Raw genomic sequence first — 20,010 nt, forward strand, 5'->3', positions numbered from 1 at the left:
ATTGAAATCTAGAAAGCGTTGTGTGATCAAGTAGATTGGCTACTTGACTGAGAAGAAATTTGATGGAATTGGATAGCGGATCAAAGGGGAATCACTTTGGAGTCCAATTTTAGTCCGTAGAGGCCCGATAAAGCAGAATCTTCATGTCCACGTAAGTTGTGGACTCGATTTTTCTGACGTTCAAGGCAGGACCACAGCGTGGTGTCAGATTTAAGGGGTGCGTGAAAATCATTTCGCAGTGGAAGAATTAACCTAGGGGCGGGGTAAGCGCGAATAGTTTCCACATGCAATGGAAGAGCTCTGGATTTGTGATATTTTTCAGCAAATCAACAAGCTCTGTCTTTAGGGGATGTTTACGTGGGCGAATCCAGAGGTGACATGTAGCCAGGCGGCTAATCTGCTGCATGTCAAGATGTAGAGTGGCGCAGCCTATTTTTGTCGTGGAGTCTGGGACCAGTCGTCTTATCAGCGCCCAGATAAATACACAGCACTTCTAGATAATGAGGCGGCTAGTTCTGGGGCTAGAACCAACTCGAGTCGTACATATATACTGTCCGGAAATGGATATGACATTGTCTCGACTGCCAGATACAACGGCGGCTGGCTGAGATCTGCCTCTTTGGTCTACGGACACTTCAGCCAACGGAAGTTGGGCTCCTCATCCTTGTAAGCATTTACAGTGACGCAGCAAATGTTTTAACACCCTTGGACAGACCGCTTTTGAGACCGCCTATTGTAAACCGAAGAGCAAGTTTATAATATCTTACTTTTCAAACATTCTTGTTTCAGTAGGTGTTTTTCATAGAAGATATAATTCAATTCAATACACAAAGGCCAAGTGTTTCATTAAGAAACAAGTTAAAGGGTGTTGAAAAATCCAAATTTTTGACCGGCAGAATCTAAAAATTCAGAGGGGTGTTAAAACATTTGCTGCATCACTGTAGTGACCGGTACTATCATGGTTTTTTCGGCCTTCATGAACGTCAGTGGTTTAGATCATTAGAATCGTCCCTCGCGAGCTTTCCATCCCACATCTCGTTGCCTTATCCCTCTTCGATTCCTTTGATCTCATTAGCTGGTAACAAACCGCCATGAGCGTCAATATCTCAAATGATAACGTTATAAAATTGATCATTCCGCTTGAATAGATGTTCGGGTCCTATTGGACAACGTTGGTCGTGACAATAGCTGAAAGCAACCAAACTTCACGTCCTATCCACTCAATACTAGCGAACTACCTCCTCATCCCCCTCGAGTAAGCGGGCGGCGGCTCATCGTGCCCTAACGACGGCGCATCTAGACCTCGAAATGGGGCGGATCCGGATCCAACTTTTGAATCCTGATCCTGATCCGCCGGATTTCCGGATCGAATTCTTTGATCCGGATCCGCACCGCGGTTCTACGCAAGGCGGATTAGGATCAATCCGTTTCGATCCTGATTTGCATAAACTCGCCAAGACTTTCCTGTTTTGGCGGATATAAATGATGACTTATCTAAATAAAATACTGTAATATACACTTGTTCTGGTCAATGCATTCATAACTCCTAAGATTTAGTGATTTTTTGGTTGAAATTTCATGTTTTGAAACCGTATGTAAATCATTTTACCTATGGAATTTGAATAATAGAAGTCGTAACATCATTTCCGACCTTGGTTGTTAGCCAATTATTAAAGTAAAGTTGAGGTGTTGTAATGACATGGGAAATATATATTCTCACCCAAGTATCATGTCACACTTTTTCGGAACTTTCTTGAACTATTTTAAAGCAAAGCCTTCTAAAATCATTATATCCTTATGATTAGTTAGCTGATAAACTAAGGTACTTCATTTCTTCCTTTGTTTTTAATAAGTGATTCCTACCGAAATACCTATCTCTGTAGCCTACATAGCATACTTTGGATTAAAGAGTCAGGCAAATTCAAACATACTAAAAGGTTTTAGGAGGGCGGGGCGGGGCGGATCAGTCAGGATTTTCCCAGGGCGGATCAGGATCAATCCGTTAAGATCCGTTCTATTGTGGGCTCGTTTTGCTCTTAAAGCCAATCATATAGTAGGGCTGTAGGTCGCCTAGCCCATATTAGAATTGATATATCTACAATGTCGTTCAGCTCGCGCTCCTGGTCGCGTCTTTTAATTTCCCTTCTTTCTCGCTTCTTTCCTCCCTGTAAGTCTCCTTCTTTCTCTTTACTAAAGTTAGTAGTGATACTTATTCACTATGTCACAAAGTCAAGCCTCTCAGTTCTCGGATACCTACCCTTCCTCTATCTTTGAGGATAATCCTCTAGATAACCTTTCAGATATTCCTTCTGACGGAGCAATATATTTTACCCCTAGTGCTCTATCTCAGCAGACATCCACCCTTACACCTGACGGCGATTCCGCTCGACCATTAATAGTACCTCCTGTTCCACCGACTCTAGAACGTGTTGGGCCTACGACAAACCAGAAGCACTTTATACTCTGGACTGAGGAGATGAATGATGAATTCTGTGGGTGGTGGTTGATGACAGAGTATGGAAGTCAGATGAAAAGGAATATCTTCGAGAAACGACGCCAAGCGGACTGTTGGAAACACTTCTATCAGGTTGCTATGATTCAAAATGGGTCACCTAAGGTCATGTGCAAAGTATGCAGCCAGGTTATCATCCACCCCGCGGTCGGAAATCGTGGGACATCCTCCCTAAATAAGCATGTCCGGGAGGGTGTTAATTGCCGGAGATCGAAACCCTCACAGGATATTCGAAAGCTTCTTCAATCAGGGGTATGTTAGAACTTATTTTTATTATGCCTACTCCTCCTTGAACCTACAATTAACTTGTTTATCTTAGGTACTTAATGGCCCTCAGCCAGAGAAATTTACCCTCGAGGAGTTTGATGAGTGTGTGATATCTCTAATTACTGAGTTACGACTACCATTTCAGTTTGTTGAACATCCTCGGTTTCATAAACTAGTCAAACTGGCTAGTCTCGCCTCATCTCCGCCTCGGGTTTTGTCTGCATATCTAGTACGACAGAAGATCCAGGCGAAAGTGATAGAACGCCAAAAAGGCCTTCTACAGATGCTTCCGTCAGGTGCGAAGCTTTCTATTGCATTAGACTGCTGGACCTCGCCCTTCCGCCAAGCCTTTATGGCCATTACCGGATATTTTATCGATATAGACTGGCATTACCGTGAGATCTTGCTTGGATTTGAGCCACTTCATGGAAGCCATAAAGGGGCCGACCTTAGTGTTGTCCTCTTGGATCTTTTAAAAAAACATCACATCGAAGATCGGGTTTTAACAATGACCACTGACAATGCATCAAATAACACGACGCTCCATGATAGTATCATGAAAGCTCTTGATTCACTCGTGTTACCAGATGGTACCCCTATTGTTCGAATCCCGTGTATGGCACATGTTATTCAACTCAGTTTAAACGAGCTTCTCGGCAGGATGGAAGCAGCCCCAAAGAATGACCGAGAAGAAATGGAATGGACAGATTCTGAGTCCCGGGGTAAAGCTCATGGAGAGAAGAAAGATATCGTGCTTACCCTTAATAAGGTAAGAAATCCCCCCCCCCCTCCTTCTTTCTTAGCTAATATTATACTAATATCAACCTAGGTTCGGCGACTAGCAGTCTGGGTTAATAGAAGCCCTCAGCGTAGAGAGCAATTCCTCGAGCTCCAGTCCAAAGAACCAAAGCTTGTTCTGATGCAGGACGTTAAAACCCGGTGGAATTCTACATTTCTGATGCTCCAGCGTGCCAAAAGACTACAGACTATCTGCGACAAGTATTGCTCTGAGTGTGGCCTCTCTGACCTTGTGCTCACTAAGGACGAATGGAAGCAGATTGACTATCTTCTTTCTATCACACAACCCTTCTTCAACTTCACAAGTGTTCTCTCAAAGACTAAGGATGTCACTATCCATATAGTCTTTAGTATCTACAATCAGCTATTCGATCATCTCGAGAGGTCTAGGGACCAGCTTAGACGAAAGAAAGCAAGATGGCAGATAATAATGCGAACCGCTCTCGAATATGCAACACAGAAGCTAAGAGACTATTATGCCGAGACCGACAAGGCCTATGGTGATCTCTATGCGATTGCGACTATCATGGCACCCCAGAACAAGCTTGAATACTTCTCTGGGAAGGACTGGAATGGGCCTTATCGCAAACAATACCGCGAGAGTCTTGAAAAATACCTTGAGCCATACAAGAAGCGTTACTTTGAAACTCGGCCAGCGTTGCATGGAGTTTCTTCTATAGAGCAGTTCTCTATAGTTGATCAGATAGGTGACAGGCAGAAAGCCCAGGGGTGTGAGATCAACCAAGACGATGAGCTTACACAATATCTTGGAAGTAGTAAGTGAATCATTACTAAATACCTTTTATTATCTCTTACTAATCCTTTACTAGGTACTCGCAAGATTAATCCATGTGTCTTTTGGAAGTGTAATCAGTATGAGTTCCCAGTTCTTGCGAGCCTTGCACGCGATGTTCTTTCTATTCCTGCGACTGGTTCTGGTGTTGAACGACTCTTCAATACTGCTCGTGATATCTGTCATTACCGCCGAGGGTCTCTTAAACCGACAACTATCCAGGATCTTATGATGTATTTATGTACATCGAGGTTTGACATTGAAAGTGATCAGCATACTTTGATAGAGGAGTATCTTACAGCACAGGAGATACAAGCAGTGAAGGAGAAAAGGAAGAGCGAAAGGCTAGATGATGATATGTTTGATCTAATCAGTGATACTGAAGAAGATTTCTCAGCTAAGGCTCAACCATCGCAGGGCCCGAGCAGGGTTGCGCTTGGTAAAAGACCTCTTAGAGATATCAGAGATACACCTCTGATTGAACTCGGAGACGAGGATGAAGAAGTCCAAGAGGATGAGATCCCGCTACCTGATAATTCAAATCTGCAGGATGCAAGTGGTACTCAGAGGCGTACATCAGGGCGGGTTCCAAAGCGTTCAAAGCGGGATGATGGTGAATGGGAGTACTTAAAGCCCTAGATTTAATAGAATTAGAGAGTTCCAAATCAATTTCTATTTCATTAGTATACTTTTTTGATTAATCTGTAAGCCAAATACTTAAAAATACAGCCCAAATCTACATAAAATATGCATATCACAGGGTTTCTTATGTTTGTCCTTTTTGTTAATCCGGCGGATCAAAGATTTATAGAACCGCCCCGCGGATCGAAGAACTAGATCCGGATCCGCCCCAAAGGCGGATCGGGGCGGATCCGGATACAGATCAGAACGGATCCTTTCGAGGTCTAGGCGCATCCTCCAAACCAACTACACAACTCCCCAAGGATTCGACGTGGTTCTATGGTATATTACGGTATTATTACGATGACTCATCTATCAACGTAAGGTCATTACTATCACTGTTTTGCCGGGCACCCAGCTCAGCGGGACCCGTGAAAAGTTCAACGGGACCCATGAAAATATGACTAATGACGGGTCCCGATCAGCTCTGGCACCTCACCGGGTCCGGAAATCCTGCCTTATATAATCAATTTTTAGCGTAGAATTTTTTTATTCGCCCCTATTTCAGTGCTTTTACACAGCTCTTACAAGCATTCTTTACGCATACTTCATTATGGCGAATTCCTTCCTCCAATCGCCTTCCCTACCGCCTCAACCCTGTCCTAATATTGAAAGGGTTTCAAATATAGGGGGTATGGCTCAAGCTGCACTAGAACTCAATCGTATTCTTTACGATATTCCAACTGTAAGTTAACTATACCTTAGCGATACATTATACATATGCTAATTATATCCTTTATTCTAGCGTCCGAGATCAAACTCTGAGATCTCTCTATATGAGGACTGTCTAGATGGCTATCAGTCATCCGAGGCTAGTTCTCATTATAATAATGAGAACTATGATAATGAGGATCATGATAGTTCTTTAGGTTCTATATCTATGTTAGGCCTAAGCCAAACAGACGTATCTACTGATGGAACTTTAATTAGTACCAATCGTAGAGATACTGTCACTGCCTATGAGGTTCAGGAGCATCTTCTACTTCCAGAATATCCTGCCACGGACGACAATGGTGTCTTACATATCATTCATGCCTCTACCAATCCATTTCAGGATATGCCTAGTGACTTTAGTGGCATTAATGAGATATTTACACAACTTATGTCGGCTGTAAGATTTTGATATGCTTAACATATGGAATTAACGTATTCGGCATGCGAGCTGGCCGGGTAAGCGAGCTGGCCACCCACCCAAAAACACCTCATGTAATTAGACCGTCTTTATTCAACCACCCACCATGCCACCAATTCGCTCTCAAAGCTCTCAAAAACGTACTGAGCAAGAGGGTAGGATCTTGTTAGCTATTGAAGCCATTCAGAAACAAGAAATTAGCTCTTTACGCAAGGCTGCAGAGCTTTTTGATGTCCCCCGCTCTACGCTCTCGGCGCGTCTTAGTGGTATCACCTACCGCGCCGAAACACGCGCTAACAGCCATAAATTGACTGTTTTCGAGGAGGAATCGCTATATAATTGGATCATCTCACTAGATGATCGTGGAGCTGCTCCTCGGCCGAGTACTGTACGAGAGGTAGCGAATTTACTACTGGAAGCGCGTGGATCTACTCCACCCATTACGGTCGGCGAAAAACGGGTCAAAAACTTCGTCAATCGATATCCTGAGCTCTCTACTCGATTCTCTAGGGCTTACGACTACCGGCGAGCTCAATGCGAAGACGAAAAGGCGATTTCAACGTGGTTTAACTTCGTGAGGTCTACGATCGAGAAGTACGGTATTCTAGACGATGATATCTACAATTTCGATGAAACCGGCTTCGCCCTCGGTCTTACAGCTACCGCAAAGGTTGTGACGAGAAGAACCTACGGTCGGAGAGCTGTTTTACAACCTGGAAACCGCGAATGGGTGACTGCAATTGAAGCTATAAGCGCGGCAGGGTGGGCGCTACCGCCATGCGTTATCTTTAAGGGCAAGGTCTTTATGGAGGCCTGGTTTAAGGATACCAACTTGCCGTGGGATTGGCGCTTCGAAGTCAGCAAGAATGGATGGACAACCGATGAAATAGGCCTCGCATGGCTTCAAAAGCACTTTATTCCATTGACTACTAGCCGGACGAAGGGAAGGTATCGTCTCCTAGTCCTCGACGGCCACGGCAGCCATCTTACGCCTAAGTTCGACGATATCTGCTCAAAAAATAGGATTATACCGATCTGTATGCCGGCGCATTCATCTCATATCTTACAGCCTCTCGATATCGGCTGTTTTGGGGTGTTAAAGCGGGCATACGGGAAGCTAGTTGAGTCGCAGGTAAAGCTTGGTGTCTGTCGAATCGATAAAAACGACTTTCTTACGGCTTATCCTGCTGCTCGAAATGAAGCATTTAAGCAAGACACTATTCTGAATAGCTTCGCAGCTGCTGGTATCGCCCCTTTTAACCCGGATCGCGTGGTTTCGAAGCTTTCTATACGCCTACATACCCCACCTCCTCCGAGCCGTGGAAGCGATTCGAGCCTCAATTTTACCCCGAAAACTCCGTATACAGCGAAGGATGTACGGCGACAAGCATCATCTATTAAGAAAATGCTACAAGACAACCCATCGCGGGTAGAGGCAGCCTTTGAGCAGATCGTAAAAGGCTGCCATTTAGCTATCCATGGCGCTACTATTATGCGTCAGGAAAATAGCGAATTACGGGCTGCCAATGCGAAGACTACCCGAAAGAAGCAGCGTACAAGGAAGCGAATAGCTCACGAAGGTGGCATGACTGTTTTGGAGGCTTTATCGATGGTTTCAGGACAAGAAATAGCTGATGAAGCAGGATCAGCTAGAGAAGGAGGGTCTTCGCCAACACCTACTCAGCCTCCTCAGAGAGCAAGGCAGCGGTGTAGCCTTTGTAAAAATGTAGGACATAAGAGAAATAGGTGCCCAGAGAGGTCTGAATAGCTTCAGTTTCAATTATAAGATGTTGTGGTGCTGAAATGTACAATTTAATGCTAGTAATAATTGGTGGGTGGCCAGCTCGCTTACCTGGCCAGCTCGCATGCCGAATACGTTATTACTCATGAATATAGGTTCAATTCTCCACAAAACATCTCAAGTCTGCGAAGCAAATCAGCACAAAACTTCTCCAAAAAGGCCCTAATGACAAAGAATCAAAGTCATGGCATCGATCCTTTCAGTGTACAGGGATTCAGCACTGTCATCAAGTTCACTATAGCCTTGTGAACTCATCACCAAAGTATAATCGGGTTAAACCAGAACTGTTTCTTGAACTACAGTCAAAGGCCGCTAAGCCTATACATGGGACTATTAGCCAGATTATTGAGCAACGAACGAGAGAGTAGGTTAATGGTTTCTTAAGCTTAACATATATTTAACTAATATCTTATATAGGCTCTACTTTGGATTTCTCCACACCTGGAATATTGACGGGCCCTGTCGCTATGGTCCAGCTACCCTGACATGTAGTGGACAAAAGCCAAGAGTGTGGCAGCGGGACGGAGTAAGTCTATATGCTATCTATACGTAAGATATATACTTACTATAGTTAGATCACCTTTATTGGTTGTCCTAACAATTCACCCGAACAGACTTGGCATTATGCCCAACCTGTATCTAGAAGTGCTGCAAGGGTCGATATTGCATTTTTGAAACTTCTATGTGAAAAGGATGGAATGCAAGCGACGGGTTACCATACCGGGAATTGCCACTTTGTTACCCATCGTTCAGCTAGACGCCAACATTGTGGTACGTTTAAACTTTTGATATACTAAACATATGTCCAAAAAATGCTAAATATATACTAGATTCTGTGCACTCTGATGGGATTGGCAAATTGACTAAGACCGAGTGCTCTGTTAAGATGGACGTTTATATTCCTTGCTCATGGAATCGATTTCCATTCTTTATGGTTGTAACGTATTTCCCGGGCGAGTGGCCATCCCGGTCGAGTGGCCACCTCAAAACACCATACTAAATCGGATGAATTACAACGTAGTATCTCAACAACCACGTTTAAACTTTAGCTCCTTATTTATCGATGGACATAGATAAGACGCATTTGTACTATATATCAATTTCAAAGAGAGTTGAAGACTATGTCATCGTGGTTTCGAAAATTACCGAAAATTACAGTGCTAAAAACCAGAAATATATATATCTTAATCAGTACTTTATAAAATTCTTTTAAACCCCTTGAAGAGTCTTAACAATTTCCTAAAAAGTATTGTGCTATAAGGCAAATTCTCTATAGATCGCCGTTGTTAAGGTAGTGAGTTGTAATTTATCCGATTTAGTATGGTGTTTTGAGGTGGCCACTCGACCAGGATGGCCACTCGCCCGGGAAATACGTTATGCCGAGGGTCTCATTCGCATTTTCCACCGCCACCAACAAAGCTACCACATGAGATTGGTCGCGAGATTGTACAGGCAATCGACGCTCAAGATATACTAGGATTAACTGCACGTACGTTATCGTTTCCTAATACTAAGTCCTGTTTTATTAACTAACCCTAGGTAAATTGATGCTTTCGCCTACATTTGCAAGAATCCTAAGCCAACATAGAGATTCCGCGCTTCGCTATATCCATAAAAGCTTGCACATTGAGGATAAAGTAACTGCTTTGATTCATAAACAAAGACTGCTATATTACCCACAAGGTACAAGTCTTGCTGGCGTGTGGCGCGAATACCAGTTCGATCTAACTAAAAACAATGACGAGCAATGGATTCGTGAGGTCTTTTTCTTTGACGAACAAAGAGAGCATTATCTCATTATATGTTGTACTTACGAGCAAGCTAAGCTTTTTCAAAACGTACAACATCTTGAAATGGATCTTGCTTTCAAAATGGTTCAAGGACAGACTAAAGTGTTCTCAATTTCTTCGTGGAACGAACAGGCAAGAAGTATTAGTCTACCTTATCCTGAACATATGTTAAACTTATGCTAATTATAAAAGGTCTTAATACATACGCCTATGCTTTTATGAACCTTGAAACCCGTGAGGCGTATCGGGTTCTTTTTCGAAAGATCTTCAAGATACTTGGCGATGTTGGACGGAAGCCTATTCGATGGGCGTACCAGCAAGGTGGTGATGATCATAGTGACGGTATCCGTACTGTTACAGTGGATATGTGCAAAAAGCAGGCACCTGGTATGTGATTGATATACTAAACATATGTGAAAATTATACTAACTAGATCATTTATTTATAGGGCTTGGAGACTATCTTGCTGAACTAGATCCTCGCTGGATATGGTCAGAGCATTTGCAACATGTTCTAATCCTTTGCCAAACACATGTTAAACGGGCATTTCGCAAAAGATTTCCTGATCATGAAGCTACTGCGGCAATTGATCTAATCTGGACTGCAAATTCCAAGGCAGAAGTTATCCAAATCATGGATGATGTCGCGGAAAAATGGCCAGAGACCCAGAAGTGGTTTGCAAATAAGAAGGTTGACTGGATTCTTGCTGGAATCACGTCTGAAGCTTCAAAAATCCCTATTAGATGGTGGACAAATGCTCCACATCATACTGGGATTAGCGAAAGCAGTCATTTTCATGATAATGAGGCAATTGGCCGGAAGCAAGCTCTATTAACTGCAATTCTTCGGTAAGTTTTTTATATTAGTATGTTTCTATTACTAACATATATTATCTAGATGTAAAAGACATACTCGGGAGATGGAGAAGAAAAACAAACTTGCAATTGAGGAGGGTATCTACCCTACTTGGCGTTCTTTAAATCCTATTCATCGGATTGCAAAGCAATATCGAAAAAAGGGTTAGTATTTCTTTGTTACATATGTCTAACTTATGCTTATTTTATTCTAGACAAACGAAACCGTCACTCTGCAAATCGTCGAACTCGGAGACCATATCTTCCTTGGAATCCAGCCAATCCCTATGATACATTTGATCCAGCAATGCAGCCACCCGAGCCTATAGGTATCTCTGATTCTGTTTCAGTCGCTACTTCAGATACTACCGACATAAGCTCAGTATATGGTCAAGGTACACCTCAAGCGCAGTCGATTATCTCTCAATATAGAGGTAGTTCAATTCTATCTGAATCACCTAGATTAGCGCCACAGGATAGTATATCTCAGCAGCTTACTAGGAATCAGGTTCTACTTGATGAAGAGGCAATTTTACGGCAGGAAATTGCAGATCTTGAGCGAAAACAAAGGATTCAGGCTCTTCAAAAGAGAAAAGAGGAATTACTACGCAATTTGCATAGTTAATAGAGTCAATTTTATTTATTTGGATATTTTTTGGATACGTTTAACTTATGTTTATTTAGATCCAAGTGTGCAATTTGCATATGGTCAATGTATTATCATGTAGAAATAAAAATCTGCAAGAAAAATACTACAGCGATCTAGGCCACGGACTCGAAGGCACTGGAACTGCTAACGTCTCCATCACCACCCTCTACGTCGTCCCCATCGCTCTCACTATCATCATCCTCCGAGTCTTCATCGTCCTCAGTGTTATCACCAACGAAGTCTGGATCGTCAGATTCGTCGTCCTCAATGACACTACCCATGTTACCTCCGTTAGAAGCAGCCGTAGTAGGTCCGAAGCCAGGGAAAGGAATAGGATTAGCAGGGACATCGGGTCCACGCTGTATAATATTAGCATAAGTCAGACATATGTAAAAATCCAACTTACACGACGGCTCCGATGGCCAGAGGTTGGGGTTGAGGGGACTTGGAATCGATGAAAACGGGAGCCATAAGTGGCTCTGAACTTCGCGTTATTGGCCCTGTAGATATAATTAACATATGCTTAGTATATCCATTCACTGAGTTGCACTTACGCAATACGCTCCAGAGCATCGCACCAAAATCCAACAAGGCCATTATCAGAGCCACGACCAGGCTCATGCACGTAGCTCGCATTTTGCCAGCCAAGCTGAAGGATCCAACGCTTGATGGCGTTGTGGGCAGAAATGATGTCCTCCCTGCGCTTGGCACGACGATCAGGCATAACGACTATTTGGTTGGTGCATTGTAAGCATAAGTCAGGCATATCCAATCCACAAGTACTTACGAGCTCCAGCATGCTCCTGGCGTATGTGACGACGCATCGAAGGCCCATCTGGCAGGACCATACCGCACATCTGGCGTGGAGGATTGACCAGGATATCGCAGCTGTTGTAACTCATATTAGTATCCGCCATACATATGTGGAACGTATCCAATAACAACGTACACGCCGATGTTCTCCTTGTTGAGGACAAGGGCCTGGTTTGGAGGGGGTTCGCCATGATATCAGCCGCCTTGATATCGTACTTGCGGATACCAGCTGCCATCGCTGTGTGGTATGCAATAGGCTTCCACCCTGGGTTGTTGTCTGGGATTGGGCCTGGATATGTTTATTATATGTAAATAACACGTCCTGTGTCCACATACCATGAGCGTAACCCGCGAAGACCTCGGGGTTTACAGCGGTCAAAACCGTGTTGTTGTCAAAATCGTCCTGGGTTGGACCCAGTCCGGGGTGCAGTGCCAGGTTCGCCATGTTGGTTTCCTGGAGATAGTTAACATATGCCTGACGTATGTAAAAACGCATCAGAGAGGATTGTAAACAGATGTTCATACCTGGGAAAAGAAAATGTGGGTGGTGAAGAAGGAGGGAAGTGGTGGTGTGTTGTTGTTGATAAATTATATATCTCTCACTTTCTTTGTTGATTTTCCTCATGACCCTTCGAATCATTTAATATTGCTTTGTTTGTTTGCAATTTATAACAAGCAAGGCTATTTTGGTCGAATCCTTTTACACCCTCTTAGAAATCTAGACATAAAGCAATAATATACAACATGTGTATAGTGATGTATTAGGATATAGTGCGTTTTAGTATTAAGTGGGTCAAAGCTTTAGGTAATATTGTATAAAAGTCAACATAAATAGATAAAATTGAGGCATAAAAGCTGAACGGGACCTGCACAAAGCCAGGACCCGATGAGGTGGCAGAGCTGAACGGGACCCGTCATTAGTCATATTTTCACGGGTCCCGTTGAACTTTTCACGGGTCCCGCTGAGCTGGAACCCGTGTTTTGCCAAACTTATAGAGCGGTAAGCTAAAGTGGGTTAGCGTCTCTCGGATTTATTATCCGGGAATGCAGTTGCAGTAGTTTGGAGGTATAACTGATTTCGAAAACTACTGTACAGACCCTCAATTGTAATGTTATCCAACTTGCAATCTCGCCCGTTCCAGACAATTATGGCAGCCTTTGTCTGAACACTTAAATCTCGTCATAGCTCTTCTGAGATTTCTCCGAGCTAGATCGCGGGTGCTCATCACAAGCATTAGGCAACGCTCCTGCGGCTGTTTGAATTGTCTCCGTTGGCAAACCAGTCCGCAGACACCCACTAAATGGGTTTGCGACCGTTCCAAAGGTGCTACGTATGAAATCTTGGAGCCAGACGCCGCTGAATCTGCTTTGATGAAGAGGAAGGCTTGTTGAGCTGAATTACATATCAGTTCCTTGCTCCTGAGACAGATAAAGCGTATCTCTATTGGGCCAGCATCTCCTACCCTTATTCCCCTATCCCAGCTACCAGAAACGTTGACAAGGATGCCAACGAGGGATTTGCATACGAGGGATGCAAGTCCCCGGAAGAGTCCTCTCACTCCCTATCCGCAAGCTAATATTGAAGAGGAATCACTACAAATGGGAATGGACAGGACGATCTTTTGTCTTTGAAGATAGGAATCAAATTGCCGCAACGAGATAAATCAACAAGTCATTCAATACAACAGCATGAGCAGCACTGCAGCCAGTAGGCCAATAGGCCAATACGACCGTCCTTCGTCGACAGTTTTCCATTATGAGGTGATAATTTGTCAAGGAATGCTTTCGTATTTAACGATACAACGTAGCTGGAATCAGGGGCTTGTGGCGATTAATTAGATCAGATTTGTATGTACAGTATTTGGGGGTTTTCCTTTTTCTTTTTTTTTTTTTTTTTTTTTTTTTGTTTTCTTTTCACCAAGAGGCGCCTCGCAAAAGCTGTTCCATAATTGCGGCCTGGAGGGTTGATATCCGCACTTTCTTCTAGCAATAGCTCGCTCAACACGGGACAATGACACGCCGAATTCTCTATCTCCCACTTATTGCGTTAAATGGCGTTGGATTTTCTTCACCGATGCTCAAGGTGACGGTTAAAATGATGGTCTCGTTGAACGATTTTTTGGGTTATCTGGCGCATCTGTTGGCATCGGCTTTCGCGCCCATACTCTCCGTCTGCGTTGTCAGTCGAAGAAATGGAAAGGGAGAGACAGAAGAATACACCACTTACCCTTGATGCCATATATGAAATCGTGGATTATTAAGCTCTTTTCGTAGCTTGGCTACATATACATAGACTTCTTCTTTGTCCCAGGGTTGCGGGTGGCCGAACTTGGTGAGCAACCACATACACCAACCCTCCATCCCGTTAACCCAATGCTCGAAATTGGCGGCGCCTGCATCCTTCAGTTTCTGGTCTCTAGGCCACGGTCCAATAGGCCACTTGTAAAGTTTCTCATGAACATCGACAAATCCCGCGTTTCGAATTCTCCTGGCCATAGTATCGAAGGTGTCGCAGCCCCGACCGGCGCGCTCACCGCAACCCAGCATGTTCGGACCCCAGTCATTCAGGATATTGTCAGCGGGCAGGCTACTATCATCAGTCTCAATGACGGGACTGACCTCCAATTGCTCAATCCACCCACCCGGGCAAAGTTTCCTAGTGCCGAACTGTCAGACGCTATTTCAGATATCAATTAGGGTCATCACTCCTGCTCACTCAAAGCATTGCTGGTAGAGGCTGTCCCATTCTGTTCCATCAAATGACCCGATCATGATACGCATATGTATCAAATCAAATGACCCTTGCCATGTCCAATCCTGCTGAACGTCGTCGACCTCCAGAATGCAATTTGGGGGCATCCAGGAAACCGGTGGCGGAAAAAGATCGACCCCACGAACGGTTGCTGTGGCCCGTCAGGAGCATGAAAGTGAAAGAATGCTTGTGGAAACTAACCGCTAGGAAACATGTCGGCAACGTCACTTGATGGAGTCAGTAGGAAGCATTTCGATAAGAAACATGATAAGATAACACACGTACATAGCCCAGGTCCCCCGGCCAGTTCCTATGTCCAGAATATGCTGGGGCGAGTTACCAATAGGAGATAGGAAGAATGGGTTTTCGCTTTCCGACTCCATGATGAGAGCAACAAGATGCCTTATGTTCATTAGCGAGGATACTATTATGCAGATAACTGCATTGACCAAAGACATACCCAGCTTCGTACGCTTCGAACTGTCGTTCATCCGAAGGAAGGCTATAACGATGCGTGAGATCGCGCGATGGAACGCTTGTCCTCAACTCGCCTGCTTACATGTAGTCTTTGTTCCGGAGTGTTTGGTACCTGGAGTTTGCAATTAGTCTTCTGGTTTCGGCGATTGTCGATATACCTACCGTCTGCCATTTTCCATCAAACCTCGGTAAATCGAAGATCCGATGGACGTTGTTTCCCTGGATGAAACCAAAGGTAAGCTTTATATCTGATCCGGGATAGTTGCTGCACGAGCCACTTACGATTGCCAATCATCGGGATAGTAGGTACTGTCGACAGCATACAAATCCGGATCCTTAAATAACTCCGTCAGGCTTCTATCTTATAGAAAGGACTAGCAATACTTGCTATAGCAATAGGTTGGTCGGCCATGGTCAAGACACGATTTTCAACAACTGGTGCGAAGATGTAGAAGACACAAGATTCAATTGTGGGCCGAATTACCCCAAAAGGGTTGGAAAAGCGGGCGGAGTGGGACACAAAAGTACCAGTTTGGGATGGCCCGAGCGTCAAATTAGCCAGTCAAAAGCGGGGCAGAACGACTCCCTTTCCCTGTCGCCATTCAATCAATGACGGGAGTCTCCTGGATGCAGTACAATATACCCCGGTTCACGAGTTGAATGATGGGTGTGAGGATCGTCTATACGAAGCAGATCTGAAAGGCCCATCGATACGCATAAGCGCTTAGCTGGCTGAACAGAAGCACATTCCCCTGGACGACAGATAGATGATTGTCAACCGATCCAAATCTGGCCGGCTCCGCTTACACTGTCACAACCTGGAAGAGAAAGTGTCCAAGCCTGGATTATTTTGTTTTACTGTAACGGGCTGCGGGCCACCCAACACGGATCCGACTACAAAAGTACGTATACGGCTTACGCGCTAGGGCGCGAACTTAAAAGCAGGGCCGGAGCTCGAATCCTTTGCTATGACCTGCGGTCTTTTCGTGAGCGAATAAAGTTCCCTGGGTGAAGCGGGGAGGAACCTGTGGCATGCATCACAGAGAGCAGAAAAGCAGGCCACCGTGAAAAGAAGTTAAAGTTGAACTAGATTGTGTGAATGAGACGGGGGAAGGCAACGAGGTTGACAACCGCAGTGGAGTAGCAATACCAACCTTAAGGCTAGCTCCAGTTGCCTTTTCTTATGGTCGAATCATAATGGGTAATGTAGACTCACGGGTGGGGGGAAAGATAGTTGACCCGTCCCGAAGCGACGGGCTGCAGCTGCGCTAGTGAATTCAGCCCACTTGAGCAACCTTCGACATGACCAAACTGGCGCAGTTGGGGTTCTAAACACGTCTCCATTACCAAAGACCGCGCTCAGACGATTTGGGTTCCTTATCCATCTCTTTAGATAGTTGCGGGCTTTTGAAATATCTTAGGTAAGCAATGCATTGTGTCCTACTCGTTCATGTGCCCTAGAAACCCTAATCTTTCCGGGTGGGGAGCAGCTCTAGCGTATAAAAAGGAAGGTGGTTGGCCACCAATTAAGAATGTATTTCCTCCTTTCCTCTTTCCTTCTTTGCCTCGGTGGCTGTACTAGATTCTTTTCTTCCACTTGCTACTCTGTTGACCATGGTGTGGTGGCACGCAACCCTCTCCCTAAGTGTTGCGGGGGCGGCCTACGCGCTTTGGCTAGCTATATATCGGCTATGGCTTTCACCTATTGCTCACTTCCCGGGACCCAAATTGGCCGCTCTGACAATGTGGTATGAATTTTACTACGATTCGTTCCTAGAAGGTCAATACACCTTTCGAATCGCCGAGATGCATCGGAAATATGGCCCAGTCGTGCGAATCAGCCCTTACGAGCTACACATTGACGATCCTGAATATTATGAAACACTGTACTCTCGAGATGCCCCGCGAAATAAGTCATTACATTTAACAGGGATGTTTGGGGCACCGGCTTCCGCATTCGGCTCAGTCGACTATCGGTGTCATCGGATGCGGCGTCAACCAATGAATCCATTCTTTTCTCAGCAACGAATCCGACGTCTGGAGCCAATGCTTCGGGGTATGGTTGACAAATTGTGCATTGGTATGCGCGCGTGGAAGGATAGACCTGCTCCACTACATGTGTACCACGCGTTTAATGCTTTCACCACAGACGTGGTCGTGGAATACACTATGGGAGAGTCTTTTCACTATCTTGATGATCCTGATTTCAGCCCACAATGGTCCAAAACAATCCAGGCCATCGTGCATGCGGGCATTCAATTCAAACAATTCCGCTGGATGATAAGCCTGTTCGAGCTACTCCCACGATGGCTCGTCGTTAGCATCAACCCTGACATCGGGCCAGTTATCGACCAGAAAATTGAAAGCCTGCGCCTAGCTAGCTTGGTCATTGATAGCCAAACCTTCGACAGCATTTCCAAAGGCGACAGGCCAAGTGTGCCCAAAGGCACATTATTTCATGCTTTTCTGGAAAGCACACTCCCACCAGAAGAGAAAGCAGCTGATCGCTTAAGCCAAGAGGTTTTCACTGTTGTTGTGGCTGGTGGAGAAACGACTGCCAGAAATTTGGCCACCATCACTTTCCACCTCCTGAATAATCCTAAAAAGCTTCAGAAACTACGCGAGGAACTGAATCACCTGGATCCCGATGGGACGGCGTCCTTAGTGGATTATGAGTCAATGCCTTACCTGGTGAGTTTTCTATGTCTTGGCTGCATTTTGCAATGGAAATTGGTCGCTGACAGAACCAGACTTCTGTTATGCTAGAGGGCCTCAGGTATAAAACTTTCCTTCACTATAGTCGATTTATCTGATTGCTCATTCCGATTTGCAGAATCACAAACGCTGTTGCAACTCGGCTTCAACGTAGCTCCCCAGATCGGCCTATGAGGTATAAAGATTGGGTCATTCCTCCTGGGGTAACTTGCCTTTGTTTTCCTACTTTTTTTTCAAGTCAACGCCCGCTTACCACAGACTTTAGGTGCCCGTCGGTATGACAAGCTTATTTATACACCATAATGAAGATATTTTTCCCAATTCCCAAAGTTTTGTCCCCGAAAGATGGATGGATCCAACACAAAGGAAACACCTCGAAAAATACCTGGTCGCCTTTAGCAAAGGATCAAGGCAGTGTATCGGCATTCCGTATGTGTAATTTCCTTGGTTCCTTGTTCCAATGCTACAGTGCACTAACATCGGTCCATTAGTCTCGCGAAGGCTGAAATACTTTTGGCAGTCGCCACAATTTTCAGGGAATTTGAGATGGAGCTGTACAAAACTACAATTGATGATGTCCGTATTGCGCGTGATATGTTCAACGGCCATCCAAGAAAAGGGAGCTCAGGCGTTCGCGTCATGATTAAGGGGTGGAATAGACGCCCAAGTTCGAGCAAGAACTCCCCCGTTCCATGACCGCCTCATTAACAGGACAGTCATCCGGTTTCATAATTCAAGCCTTAACATGGCCGAACCAATCTCCAGGCCATAATAAACTGAACTCAAGTTACGAAAACAAACAGAAAAAGAGATTATACGTGTGACGCGCACTCTCCGACTGAGAATATTCTGAACTATATGGACCTTTTTCACGTAGGGAGGTCCTAACCGTGACACTGAGGAAGTGGGAAACCTATGAATTGGCATTATTACCCGACTAGGGTGATGCCCCGCCTTAAGCGTTGCGAACTAAACGGGCATTACTGAGACTTGTTGTAGTTCAGAGAAATGGTTGATTGTGCTTATTTCTGAGGGTATTCAAGAGGTTATAAATACAATGTGAGGTCCAAATTGATTGTAAATCAAGGTGGTTTTCGCGTAGATTGTGAAGGAATTATTTCCGATGATTCGGCTTGGTTCCTGATCTGCACCAACCATATATCACAACAAGACTGAACATGTAACCACGCCATATTGAGCACTCCCGTCATTCTCTCTGAGCTCCTTGATGACCCACACGGTGGTGTTGGGCAGAGCAAGGTTAAGGGGGGCTATCAGGGCTATCTTCGGTGGATGAAGCATGGTTTGTTGGTCGGCGAGTACAGCGGATGGGTGGATGGATGGTTCCATTTACTCCAACCAAAAGTGTTGATATTCTGGGAGCAAGAATAGAAAATGCAACGTGTGGTTGGTCCGCTGCTACTCCTTTCTCCTTCTTGGAGTGGCATGGTCCCATTTCGCTCGAAAATTCCAGAAGCCTTCACCAGCCATGTGCTGGTCCTTTCGGTTTTAGTTCGGAGCTAAAGTGAGTCGCAAAATTATTGCCAGGTTCCAAGTGTTGTCGGCATAACGCCAAAGCTGTTGGGCGTTTTGCCTAAGCGTGATCCAAAGGCTATTTTTCAACGTAGCAAAAAGAATGAATTTTCCTTTACCTTTTGTTTACTATAGGAGCCGGTTCAGAACCCTTCTTTCCTCGTCTTATCTTCCCCTCCTTGCATATTCATTCAATTGCCCAGGCGTGATAATATCCGCCCACTCAGGTCAGTGATTCAATCAGGTCGCCAGTTGACCAAGGATTGGTTACCATGGATCCATGGGTCCGATCTAAACTTATATGCTGTCGGTTGTTTCCAGCGATTGGTCGAGCACGGCAGCTGCGGCGCAACTCTTACTGTACCAGCGCCCCGAGTAGAAAGAAAATAGTCGTGTGTTATAGTGTTATATGCAAGATGCGAGTCTTTAGTGAACACTTACTG

The 20,010-nt window shown here is 44.8% G+C and overlaps 2 protein-coding genes across 2 annotated transcripts; one reads left to right on the forward strand and one right to left on the reverse strand.

Moving 5' to 3' along the window:
* Positions 1–14,313: 14,313 nt before the first annotated feature.
* On the reverse strand, positions 14,314–15,675 carry N7446_014033 (class I SAM-dependent methyltransferase; the record flags this gene model as incomplete). The annotated part of the gene is made up of 8 exons (XM_058522772.1): positions 14,314–14,746; positions 14,807–14,993; positions 15,044–15,069; positions 15,128–15,244; positions 15,303–15,344; positions 15,402–15,431; positions 15,482–15,538; positions 15,602–15,675. Coding segments are annotated over 8 exons (966 nt in total), but the record flags the coding sequence as incomplete, so codon positions are not given.
* Positions 15,676–16,933: 1,258 nt separating this feature from the next.
* Positions 16,934–18,730, forward strand: N7446_014034 (cytochrome P450; the record flags this gene model as incomplete). Its single annotated transcript, XM_058522773.1, has 5 exons — positions 16,934–18,010; positions 18,070–18,095; positions 18,153–18,237; positions 18,300–18,463; positions 18,526–18,730. 5 exons carry the CDS (start codon positions 16,934–16,936, stop codon positions 18,728–18,730), a joined length of 1,557 nt encoding a protein of 518 aa, XP_058364866.1.
* Positions 18,731–20,010: the final 1,280 nt, after the last annotated feature.

The sequence above is a fragment of the Penicillium canescens genome (genome assembly GCF_028828765.1).
Source record: "Penicillium canescens strain IBT 15451 chromosome Unknown utg000012l_segment0_segment0, whole genome shotgun sequence".
Taxonomy (NCBI): Eukaryota; Fungi; Ascomycota; class Eurotiomycetes; order Eurotiales; family Aspergillaceae; genus Penicillium; species Penicillium canescens.